At 40.6% G+C, this 13,420-nt stretch overlaps 1 protein-coding gene across 3 annotated transcripts in view; it reads left to right on the top strand.

Moving 5' to 3' along the window:
• The window catches only part of TTC21A (tetratricopeptide repeat domain 21A), a 111,990-nt gene that overhangs the window by 74,346 nt on the left and 24,224 nt on the right, over window positions 1-13,420 (top strand). For 2 of the 3 annotated variants that reach the window (XM_073581502.1, XM_073581503.1), the window contains exons 21-23: window positions 8,944-9,054; window positions 9,469-9,550; window positions 10,397-10,547. In XM_073581502.1, the coding sequence (XP_073437603.1) occupies window positions 8,944-9,054; window positions 9,469-9,550; window positions 10,397-10,547 (344 nt within the window). The remainder of the gene's footprint in view (window positions 1-8,943; window positions 9,055-9,468; window positions 9,551-10,396; window positions 10,548-13,420) is intronic. The other variant, XM_073581504.1, reaches the window with a different exon arrangement.

Genomic DNA, 13,420 nt, shown 5'->3' with positions numbered 1-13,420 from the left:
ACCCTGACCCTAACCCTTAACCAAACCATACTTAACCCTAATCCTGACCCTAACCCTGACCCTAACCCTAACCCTAACCCTGACCCTAACCCTTAACAAAACCATACTTAACCCTAATCCTGACCCTAACCCTGACCCTAACCCTTAACAAAACCATACTTAACCCTAACCCTGACCCTAACCCTAACCCTGACCCTAACCCTAACCCTAACCCTGACCCTAACCCTAACCCTGACCCTAACCCTTAACCAAACCATACTTAACCCTAATCCTGACCCTAACCCTGACCCTAATCCTTAACAAAACCATACTTAACCCTAACCCTGACCCTAACCCTAACCCTGACCCTAACCCTTAACCAAACCATACTTAACCCTAATCCTGACCCTAACCCTGACCCTAATCCTTAACAAAACCATACTTAACCCTAACCCTGACCCTAACCCTGACCCTAACCCTAACCCTGACCCTAACCCTAACCCTAACCCTGACCCTAACCCTTAACAAAACCATACTTAACCCTAATCCTGACCCTAACCCTGACCCTAACCCTTAACCAAACCATACTTAACCCTAACCCTGACCCAAAACCCAACCCTAACCCTGACCCTAACCCTAACCCTAAACCCCCTTAACTAACCCTAACTCTAACCCAAACCCCTAAATTCCATGGTTAAAAAAAAAAAACGCATATGCGAAAAAACGCTTACATGAGCATGCCAGTGCGCACATATGCGCATCCATAGGCTATAATGGCCATTTTTAGCGCAAAACGTGCGCATATGTGCGCATGCGCTTTTTTGCAGGGCCAAAAAATGCAACATGATGCGTCTGGAAAATCCAATCGCACACCCCAAAAAAACGCAGCGCATGAAAATCGCATACATGCGCTTACAAGCGCGCAGGTATGCGCACCCATGTTAAATATAGGGGAAAAAACGCATGCGCAGGTTAGCGTTTTTTTCCAGCGCTAAAAAACGCAAATGTGAAACCAGCCTAAGAGATTAGTTAAATCTTTATATATTTATATTGAAGTTACTTAAGCACTGCTATATGTGGCGTATTATTCTATATACAGACTGCTATAAATGGAAACTACACATATCTGTTTCTCATAGCGATATCCTGGCATAAGGTCCTTGTCAGACAGATCATGTGACTATACTGAAAGTAGCGTCTATATAAATATAACAAATCGCTTTTATCTTTATTGAACTTATTTGAGCACTAACTTTGTATATTTATTTTTCTATATATAAACCGCTGCAACAGGAGAAAATCTACTGAATTGTCTATCACAGGGTTATCCAGGTAACAAGGACCTTCTCAAACAGATCCTGTGACCTTACTGAAAGCAGGGACAGGACTTTCTAAACTGATTACACAAGCGTGGTTGCATGATCTCTGGGCACTTAGTGTGGGGCTCATAGATATGCGCCCCGAGGACAATCACCTAGCGTCCTCTGTATCTAGGCTACTGCTTCTGCTCAGGCGCCCTTGCTACTTCCTGGCTAAACGCCGGGATCATGTGCAGTCTCCATGTGGTGAGTCTTAACAGTTGTGTTGATTTAACTAATCTCTTAGGGATATTAAAACTGAACGGACCACAAGCACTACCATTCTCTTCTTCTACCCCTGATGAAGTCACGACGGTGACGATACGCGGCGGGTTATGGGAGCGACACTATGCCCCTCCATACTAATCTATGCTTAATGGCTACCTATACTGAATGAATATCTCCTATTTCAGCTTGCTGGGGTGGTAAAGTATTCTAGGAAGGGTTGCTAATTTTCTTGCTACTGGCGCTATTTTTTACCCTTTGGTATATTGATTTATTTATTGGACAGTGGTTGGTGTTCCAACCTCCACCCTAATGGACTGTATATTTTAAATGTTTTTAGTATCTTTTTGTGCTTTGTGTGTTCTAAGAAATAAATTTGTGACTGTTTTCATGGTGATCCCTGCTGTTTGTGTATGTCTTCTTTGCCTCTGGTTGTGTACTATTTAATTAAGACATACGGTGGTTGGATCCCTCTCTATTGGTTAGACTTCTTGATGGTGCTCTCCGTGTTTTTGTAATACATCATATAAATGGTTAACAGAGTGTGGCTTCTCCCTCTTTATCCCCATCGGCACCCTGAGATCATGATTGTGTGGTCCTAATGTTTGCCATGGCAATTCACGACCAAATAGTGGCCTTAGAGTCTGATGGCTGTTGTAACCTGTTCAGAAGTTAGCGCCATTTAGGTGGTAAAAATACACATTTTCATTCCTGACATGCCACTTTGCATTAATTCCTGAAAATCACCAGAAGGGTTAATAAACTACCTGACTGCAATTTTCAATATGTCAGGAGGTGCTGTTTTTAAAATGGTATCCCTTTTGGGGTTTTACAATATATATGACCCTGAAAGTCATTTCAAACATGGATAGGTCCCTTAAAAAAATAAATTTTGTAAATTTCCTTGAAAAAATGAAAAATTACTGCTACATTTTTAAACCTCCTAAAAGGCTAATAAAATAAAATAACATTTTACAAATGGTGCTGATGTAAAGCAGACATGAGGAAAATGTTATTTATTAATGTTTTGCTATGGTATGACTATCTGGATTAAAGGGATAATCATTCAAAGTTTGAAAATTGATAATTTTTAACATTTTTCTCAAATTTCTGATAGTTTTTAAATAAACACAAAACATATCAACCTAAATTTACCATTATCATAGAGTATAATGTGTCACGAAAAAACTCTCAAAATCACTGGGATTTGTTGAAGCGTTCCAGAGTTATTACCAGATAAATTGACACTGGTCAGATTTAAAAAATTTGGCTCCGTCACCAAGGGGTTAATATGGTGTAGGTCCACCTTTTGCAGCAATTACAGCCTCATAGTAACATAGTTAGTAAGGCCGAAAAAAGACATTAGTCCATCCAGTTCAGCCTATAAAATTCTGTCAGAATAAATCCCCAGATCTACGTCCTTCTAAAGAACTTAACAATAACCTCAATTCTCCAAGGTATGGATTCATACAAGGTGTGAATTGTTTCCAAAGGAATTTTAGCCCATTCTTCAGTTAAAGGGAATTTGTCACCCCTTTTTTGAGATATCATATAATGATATAATTCAATTGTGTGTCACATAAGGATTCTCTTAGTACTTTTGCTTCCCCCTGACCCCGCACCTTTCATGCATAAATACCTTGTTTATACCGGTTCAGATGTATGTAAACTGCCGCTGTCCGGTCCGCTGGGCGGGGCTTATTCACCTGCTCCCCCCTCCCTGTCTTGCTCTACGCATTTCTTCTTGTGTAGAGCAAGACAGGGAGGGGGGGAGCAGTTGAATAAGCCCCGCCCAGCGGACCGGACAGCGGCAGTTTACATACATCTGAACCGATATAAAAAAAGGTATTTATGCATGAAAGGTGCGGGGTCAGGGGGAAGCAAAAGTACTAAGAGAATCCTTATGTGACACACAATTGAATGATATCATTATATGATATCTCAAAAAAGGGGTGACAGATTCCCTTTAAAACACCCTCCAGTTCTTTGAGCGACGATGGCGGCGGAAATCGACGTCTAACTTGAATCTCTAAAATCGGCCATAAATGCTCAATAATGTTGAGGTCTGGGGATTGTGGGGGCCAGATGAGATGCTCAACTTCATTACAATGTTCCTCGTGCCATGCTTTAATGATTCTAGCTGTATGAATTGGTGCATTATCATCCTGAAAGATGGCGTTCCCCTCCGGGAACAGTGCTTGAACCATAGAATGCACTTGGTCGCCCAAAATGCCTAAATAATCTCGGCTGTTAATTCTTCCATGAAGGGATATCATTGGCCTGGCGGATCTCCACGAAATAGCACCCCAGATCATCACAGAACCTCCGCCATGTTTTACGGTTGGGAGAAGGCAGTCTGGATGGAATGCTTCTTTCGGTTGTCTCCAAACGTACACTCGGCCGGAGGTCGGTAATAGGGTAAACGATGATTCGTCTGAGAATATCACATGTTTCCACTGCTCGAGGGACCAATTCTGGAGGTTTCTACACCACTCTAAACGCTTGGAAACATTTGTCATTGAGAGCAGCGGTTTTCTAATTGCAGCTCTTCCGTGGAATCCAGATTTGTGCAGCTCCCGACGAACAGTTTTTGTGGAAACTGGGTTCTGTAGGTGTTCATTGAGCTCAGCAGTGATTTTCAGAGCAGTGGTCTTGCGATCCTCTCTCACAATTCGCTTTAGAGTCCGACGGTCTCTCTCAGTCAACTTCGACTTTCAGCCGGACCTGTGCTTTTCTGCGGACGTTTTTCCTTCTCTTTCAAATGCAGCCATTACTTTGGAGACAGTACCTCTTGACACGCCAAGCATTTGGGCACTTTCTGTTACATTAGTGCCTGCCATACGAGCACCAACAATTTGGCCTCTTTGAAAATCCGAGAGGTCTGCCATTGGTATCAGGTTCTCATCAATGTTCTTACAATTCTGCAAAACAAACAGTTAATTTACATACACATAATACAAATAATCAACTACAAAACATTACCATATTTCACGGTTTAGATGTTTATCACATGTTCGAAGATTATGATGCCAAAACGTTAGGTGTTTCCATTATTTTGTCCAACCCCTGTACATGTTATCACTACAAAAAGCTATGGATGGATTTGCTATAAAACTGTATACAACCAGCTTTGAATGGGTGTTGCCAACTCCAAGATCCTATCCAAATATACAGTAGGTATAATGACAATAATATTCGCAAATACCATCAATTAGAAATGTAGTATAGTTCTCCTGATACTAGGTTATCAGGAGAAGTATACTACATTTCTAATTGGAGGTATTTGCTAATATTCTTAATATCACACCTACTATATATTGGGATAGGATCTTGGCAATGAGAATACCCCCATATTGCCATTATATACTGCAAAACAAACCACAATATACAGTGGGGGAAATAAGTATTTGATCCCTTGCTGATTTTGTAAGTTTACCCACTGACAAAGACATGAACAGTCTATAATTTTAAGAGTAGGCTAAGTTTAACATTGAGAGAAAGAATATCAAAAATAAAATCCAGAAAATCACATTGTACAAATTATATAAATTTATTTGCACTTTGGATGAGAAATAAGTATTTGATCCCCTACCAACCATTAAGAGTTCTGGCTCCTACAGACTAGTTAGATGCTCCTAATCAACTTGTTACCTGTATTAAAGACAGCTGTCTGACGTAGACACCTTTATAAAAGACTCCTGTCCACGGATTCAATTAATCAGTTAGACTCTAACCTCTACAACATGGGCAAGACCAATGCACTTTATAAGGATGTCAAGGACAAGATCATAGACCTGCACAAAGCTGGAATGGGCTACAAAACCATAAGTAAGATGCTGGGTGAGAAGTAGACAACTGTTGGTGCAACAGTAAGAAAATGGAAGAAATACAAAATGACTGTCAGTCGACATCGATCTGGGGCACCATGCAAAATCTCACCTCGTGTGGTATCCTTGATCATGAGGAAGGTGAGAGATCAGCCTAAAACTACATGGGGGGAACTTGTTAATGATCTCAAGGCAGCTGGGATCACAGTCTCCAAGAAAACCATTGGTAACACATTACGCCATAAAGGTTTAAAATCCTGCAGTGCTTGCAAGGTCCCCCTGCTCTAGAAGGCACATGTGCCGGCCCGTCTCCAGCTTGCCAATGAACACCTGGATGATTCTATGAGTGATTGGAAGGTGGTGCTGTAGTCAGATGAGACAAAAATTGAGCTTTGGCGTTAACTCAACTCACCGTGTTTGGAGGAAGAGAAATGTTTCCTATGACCCAAAGAACACCATCCCCACTGTCAAGCACGGAGGTGGAAACTTTATGTTTTGGGGGTGTTTCTCTGCTAAGGGCACAGGACTACTTCACTGCATCAATGGGAGAATGGATGGAGCCATGTACCGTAAAATCCTGAGTGACAACCTCCTTCCCTCCGCCAGGACATTAAAAATGGGTCGTGGCTGGGTCTTCCAGGAAGCCAATGATTCAAAACATACAGCCAAGGCAACAAAGGAGTGGCTCAAAAAGAAGCACATTAAGGTCACGGAGTGGCCTAGCCAGTCTGCAGACCTTAATCCCATAGAAAACTTATGGAGGGAGTTGAAGCTCAAGTTGTCAAGCGACAGCCTCAAAATCTTAATGATTTAGAGATGACCTGCAAAGAGGAGTGGACCAAAATTCTTCCTGATATGTGTGCAAACCTCATCATCAACTACAAAAAATGTCTGACTGCTGTGCTTGCCAACAAGGGTTTTGCCACCAAGTATTAAGTCTTGTTTGCCAGAGGGATCAAATACTTATTTCTCACTGCAAAATGCAAATAAATGTACGGTATATAATTTTTACATTGTGATTTTGTGGATTTTATTTTTGATATTCTGTCTCTCTCGATGTTAAAATTAACCTACCCTAAAATTACAGACTGTTCATGTCTTTTCAGTGAGCAAATTTACAAAATCAGCAAGGGATCAAATACTTATTTCCCCCACTGTACTTGGGCCGTCTGACCTCATTTACCACAACTGGGACATTTTTCCTCAATCAAAACCATATTTATGAAAAAAACCTGGTCATAAGAGCTCTAAATGTTTTTGACACTTTTTCTATCTGATGAGTGAGTCCAGGAGAACATTATCTGCCTGTATACTTTTGTGGAGAAGGGATTATGCTTTTTAGAGATTTGCCAAGACCTTTTAGTTCCAGTGAATGGAAATCTTAAGGCTTCCGCATAGAAGACAATTTGAACATTTATATGCATCCAACTTTGTGGGAACAGTTTGGGGAAGGCTCTTTTCTGTTCGAGTGTTACCACTGAGTCCTGATTCAACTCCATACAACACCTTTGGAATGAATTAGATTGGTGATGTTGAGCACGACGCTCTCGTCTAAGATCAGTGTCTGACCTCAAAAATGCACAAAAGCTGTTATAGCTGAAAGTGAGGACCAACTTAACCCTTTCACGGCATGTGCCGTATACATAGAGCGCAAATGGGAAGCGGGTGTGTGGAGTGAGCTCACGCAGCGAGCCTGCCCCATGCCCGGCAGGCGATGGCTGAGTATTACAGCCAGGACCTCCTTTTAACAATTGAGGGTGGAGCGGAGGTCCACTTGCGATTGTTAACCTGTTAAATGCCGCTATCAATCTGACAGCGACATTTAACCCACACCGACGAGCAGACATGTCTTTACTTGCTCTCATTGGCGCGCCCGTGACGTGATCGTGGAATGCCGATGGGTTGTCATGAATAACAGCCGGGGGTCAGCTGATAACTCCCATGATTATCATTACGGAATTTCTATGAAACTCTGCCTTCAAAGGAGAATGTGATTTCTTATATATGCTTGAGCATCACCGCACATAGCACAGGCGATCGGATGACCACATCTTCAAGCCCCCTACGGGGGGGCTAACGACATAATTGAAAAGTAAAAAAGAAATGTTTTAAAAAATATTTAAAAAATAAAAGTTCAAATCACTCCCCTTTATCCAAAGTGAAAATAAAGATGTAAAAAAATACAAATATACACATATTTGGTATCAGCGCGTTCAGAAAAGTCCAATCTATCAAAATATAAAAGCAATTAATCGGTATACACCATAAAAGGAAAAAATTCAAGAACGCCAGAGTTACGTTTTTTTGATCATCACAATACCACAAAAAATGCTCTAACAAGCTGTCAAATAGTACTATCTTGGGACAGATGTGACTAACAAAAATGAAATCTCACTCTGCAAAAAGCTATCATTTAACTCCATCACGTGAAAAATAAAAATGTTACGGGGCTCAGGAAATGGCGACACAACTCCCATATGTTTTTTTTTTTTTTTTTTGCAAACTTTAGATTCTTTTTCATCACTAAAATAATTTAAAAAAATGGACATGTTTGGTATTGCTGTAAACGTATTGATGAGGAGAATCATATTGCATCGTCAATTTTACCACAAAACATACACCGGAAAAACAATTTCCAAAAAACAATGTCAGAATTGTCTTTTCTTCACAATTTCATCACACTTGGATTTTCTTTTTCCTGTTTTCGAGTTGCATGTGGTAAAATGAGTGGTGTTATTAAAAAGTACAACTCGTCCCGCAAAAAAAGCAAGCCTAACATGTCTATGTGGACAGAAAAATAAGAGGTATGGCTTCTGGAAGAAGGGGAGGAAAAAAGCAGAATTGAAACTGGGCTGCGGCGTGAAGGGGTTAATGTTACTGCCCATGGCTTTAGAATAGGATAAAGGCTCCTGTACATGTAATGTGTAAGGGTCCCAATACTTTGGTCCATATAATGTGTGTAGATAGATAGATATACTCATCATGTTGTTTCTAATGATTAAATATTAACATTTTGTATAGAATAACATAGAATATACAATTTTATTGTTATTATTAAAAAATACGCTCCTGTAGCGAGATATTGCTGTTATATTCTTATTGTGACACCTGCTGGTGTTCTTTAGATTCCCTTTCCCTTGGCCTGTACAATAAGTGGTCCGAGGAAAAAAATTGCACTGTGCACGATTTGCCCCCAAGAATCTGATGGGACTCACCATTCAAGTCTATAGGTCCGCGAAAAGAATGACGTATGAGTGCGGTCCGAGTTTTACTGTCTGATATAATGGAGAAGGTGGAGAATCTTATTTTTTTTTTTCTCCACCTCTAAGAAAATCAGATCAATTTCACTCTGATCAGAGTGGGATTAGCATAATCGGACCGTTTTTCTGAGATGGAGAGCAATGGTTGCGTGACCCTATGAATAGCCGTATACTCCGTGAGTGTGACAAGAGAACTGCCTCTTTCTACGGGACCTGAGTTGTGGAGCTGAGATTCTGGCTGGAACATTGACCACTAAAACACATGTCTAGAGCTTCCTCTCTTCCATTTCTCAGATATTGTTGAACATGACACATCTTTTCTTGATAATGGATGACCTGGATTCCTGCGAAGCGCAATGTAAAGACCTCCTTCGAGACGAGAGATATAAGGACGAGGCTACAATGGTAAATTGCACATTTTTTGAGTTGTGATTTATAATAAAATGCTTTTTATTTTGAGTCACAGACTTATAAATCTTTAATGGAAGCTTAGACTTTAATGTAGACCTTTGATCATCTTAAAGGGGTTTTTTTTTCAGAATTGTTTAAAATTGTGCGAAGAGTAAGGCAGATTCTAAAATAATGAAATATATAAAACTTCACCTCTAATTCCTCACTATCCCAGCACCACTCCTCTGGTAGTCTACTCCAGTACTGGGAACTGATGATTTCCTATCCATCAGTCACCTGACCACTGCAGCCAGTCACTGACCTCAGAGGTCGTGTGCAAACATCAGCGGTGATGCAAGTGATTCGGATCATGAGAATGATAATGTTACTTATGGGTCATTTAGTATTTTATTTTCTACTGTCTGGCAGGTGATGGCAGATATCATGTTTCGGAAGCAGGAGTATGAGAAAGCGATAGAATATTTTCAGCAGGTTCTGGAAAAGACGCCAGGTGAGAATGTTATTCTTGATCTGTGTGTCCGAAATGTTGGAATTCCGGAATAATATATTTACACAGGTAAACAAAAGCTATAAAGTATAATGATGTTAATTAATAATGGACCTTATTTAACAAAACATAGTAAAAAAAATGTCCATGTTGCCTATTGCCAATAATTGGCTGTTATGGACAGCAAGGCTAGTTTTTTTTTAAAAAACCATTTTGATAGATGATGCCTGCTGGTAAAGTATTTGACAGAGGTTCATCTAAACCAATCTTCAATGATGACTGTGGTTCTTTGGTGGTTTAAATGTGGTTAACTTGAATTTTTAAGACTCCCATACAGATTATGTTGGGAGACATAAGGTTTGGATGGTTGAAATGTAATCCCCCTATCCTTCTATTTATGAGGCAGTACAAAAGGTTTGGCAGTGGCCCTCTCACAGACAACACAGGGACCCATAGCTGAACATTCCTCTACATGGGTGCGTCGGGAGAGATAGCGGTTGGTCGAACAATACTTCGATCTACATCTACTGTATAAATTGTGTATGGCCAGCTTTAGGGAATGCACATTTTAGTGTCGCTTACTTGAGCTGTATGTAACCAATATGAACATGGCTTTATCAATTTATGATGGATTTCTAAAGTGTAAAGATGACTTTAAACAAAAAGAATCCCATTCCGAGTCTTCAAGCTCTTTCTGAGCTTCTGAGCTACTGACTTTATCCATCATGAATGGTAAGCTCTGCAATTTTAATATGGAAAATAAGTGTTCAACCAATGGGGCAGGAATTAATATTTTAGCACCGCAGATATATAAATGTTGTGTTTTATGTGTGATGTTTTTGAATCTAGAAAATTTTACAGTTCTGAGTAAATTTATTGATCTTCTACGAAGAAGTGGAAAACTTACAGAAGCCCAACGATACTTTGATATGGCATTAAAGCAATCTTCAAGAACAACACTTGAACCAGGATATAATTTTTGCAAAGGCCTCTATTGCTGGTAAGGAAAAACAAAAAAACCCCCTGAAAAATACAGATTAATGCTCTGTTCATACTATCGTAATTCAATTATAACAGAGGATATGACCTTGACAAATCAGTTTTACAAAGAATAAAAACAGATACTAACTCTTCCATACCTTTGCTTTGCACCAATTTTGATAACTCTGCTTCACTGAGTAAATGGTGTTGAGACTAATTGAGAATAATTAAGAGCTTGTCCACTTTAAACAATTGTTTGGGCCCCGTTACATTTAGCGATGCACCAGCGATCCCGACAACGATACGAGCCGGTCAGGATCGCTGGTGCATCGCTAAATGGTCGCTAGTGAGCTGCCAAACAGGCAGATCTCAGCAGCGACGCAGCAGCGGTTGTTACTTTCCTGTCAGACGCGGCGGTGTTGACGTCCTCCGCACGTGTCTCTCGTCGGCGTCAGCAGGAAGCCCAGCAGGAAGCTGCAGACGAGAAACAGCCCAAGACGTTCTCGCGCGATCAGCGATAGCCAGCGGGGGAGCCGTTTGGAGGTAAGTATCACATGTAGCGATATCGCTAGCAATATCGCTGCTGCGTCACAAAATCGGTGATGCTTTAGCGATATCGCTAGTGATATCGCTATGTGTAAAGCCCCCTTTTCTTTTTTGCTAGAAGCATCCCACCATTAAGAACAGGATGTCCTACTGCTGGTCCCATCAGTGATTAACTGTAATCTCTAGGAGGGAACTGACCCCAAGTGGTTAATATTCTTTTAGCACCAACACAATGTAAATGAGAAATTACATGTCATTGCCATGCTGAGTCCTTCAGATTTTGCCACCATTATCATGTACTTAAAGAAGAGCTTGCATCAAATTTTTCATGTTAATCTTTACACAGGATATAATGGTGGCTGCAGATCAGAAACTTTTTCAAGCAAAGTTCTCAAAAAAAAAGAATGGGGATAAATCAAGTGTATCCCTATCTTTCATTGTAATGGGGTAAAGAGGTGTACGCTGACTGCTAAACAGCACCAGCCAATATCTATTTATATAATTGCCTTGTAATGTTTTCATTTCCTGTTCTGTCCAGATGTCACCGTATCCCAGAATTCCAAGCTGAGGAAGTTCACCGACCGCCATATTGGGACACCCAAGTGATGGGTGTCTCAATATGGAAACTGCTGCTGGTACCAACCTGTTGCACGGTACCACCAGCGGAACACAGTCGAACCACATACACACACACACTCTATACGCCGTACGCACCACACACTCACGCAGCCTCTTGCACGGTGCCACCAGCAGAACACTGTCGCACTACGCCTGCACGAATTCTGCGCAGGCGCAGTGAATCATTCGGCTGATCCCGGTGGCAGATGCGCGACGTGTCTACAGGCAGAGGAAGCCCGTCATATTAAAGGGGTTTTCCCACGAACGAAAGTTCATTTTAAAAATTGTCTGTGTCTGACCGTGTACGGAGCATACCTCATCTCCTGGTCAGGGGAGGAAGCAAAAGACAATATTGACATTACAGCAGGGGATCACAAAGGATTCATTTTGTGAGGTAAAATATTTCACTGACTCTTTTTAAACAATATTTTACCTCACAAAATGTATCCTTTGTGATCTCCTGCTGAAATGTCAGTATTGTCTTTTGCCTCCTCCCCTGCCCAGGAGCAGTGGTATGTTCTGTACACGGTCAGACACAGGGGTGAGTGAGACAGAGCACAAGAGGGAGACAGCTCAAACGGGACAGCACATGAGGGGAGAACACAGCACAGGAAGGAGAGAGACAGCAGACAAGGGGGATAGCACATGGGGTAGACAGGTCAAAGAAGAGAGCACAGATGGGAGAAGTCAGCACATGGGGAAAGAGAGAGTGGATAGGTAGGTGAGCACATGGGGGGAGAGATTCTCAACGCTGCAAAGCCTGCCCCCATTGTGACATTACCGCCCTCCCGATGCGATAGCATCGGGTCTCTATCTAGAAACTAATAATGGCCAGTTTGTATTTTTTCTTCCTGTGTTTGTGTAGGTACATTATACACTATCATGCTGCTGAGATATCCGCATTTAGAGAGTTCTAAGCAAATTATGGTTCAAGTAAGACCAAAAATAATCAACCAGTGCAAACTAGAACAATCACTTATGTCCAGAGCACATAACAAGAGCCATTAGGTAATTGAATTCTTTTAAAATTTAATTTTTATTAATAAATATTAAAATTCACAGAATCAATTAAAACAATAATATACAAGATGCCTCAAAAAGGGGAACGACACAGCCCGAGTATAAGTGACAAATATATATATAAATAGATAGTAAACAGTGAAAGACAATGGACCATCCAGAAAGTATATATGCAGCCAATGGCAAAAAAGTAGCCATTAGGTAACCAAAAATTAATTAGCTAGTATTAGCCCACACCATTCAAGATATATAGTATAATAGAGTGGAGATAGGTACAAGTGCCTCATTAAAATAATCCACAAAATTGTCCAGTAAAATACAAAGTATAATATTAAATGAATTAAAGGTTGCTAGATCATTACCTATATTGGTGCCAGGATTAATTGGGGTCCACAGTGAAGTGACCGGTGCTGATGGCGTTACCCTCCACCCTAACGCGCGTTTCAGTATTTCTTCCTCAGGGGGCGTCTCATGCGGCATTATGTTTATTATTGTTTTAATTGATTCTGTGAATTTTAATATTCATTAATAAAAATTAAATTTTAAAAGAATTCAATTACCCTAATGGTTCTTGTTATGTGCTCTGGACATAAGTGATTGTTCTAGTTTGCACTGGTTGATTATTTTTACTATCATGCTGCTGGCCTGAATGTGAACAGTGCTGAATTAAACTGGGCAGCAATGATTTGAACTAGTCCATCTCATAAA

This window comes from Dendrobates tinctorius, unplaced genomic scaffold (genome assembly GCF_039654945.1).
Source record: "Dendrobates tinctorius isolate UK_male_01 unplaced genomic scaffold, ASM3965494v1 ptg000070l, whole genome shotgun sequence".
NCBI classification, from domain to species: Eukaryota; Metazoa; Chordata; class Amphibia; order Anura; family Dendrobatidae; genus Dendrobates; species Dendrobates tinctorius.
This window is presented reverse-complemented; position numbering and strand designations above follow the sequence as displayed.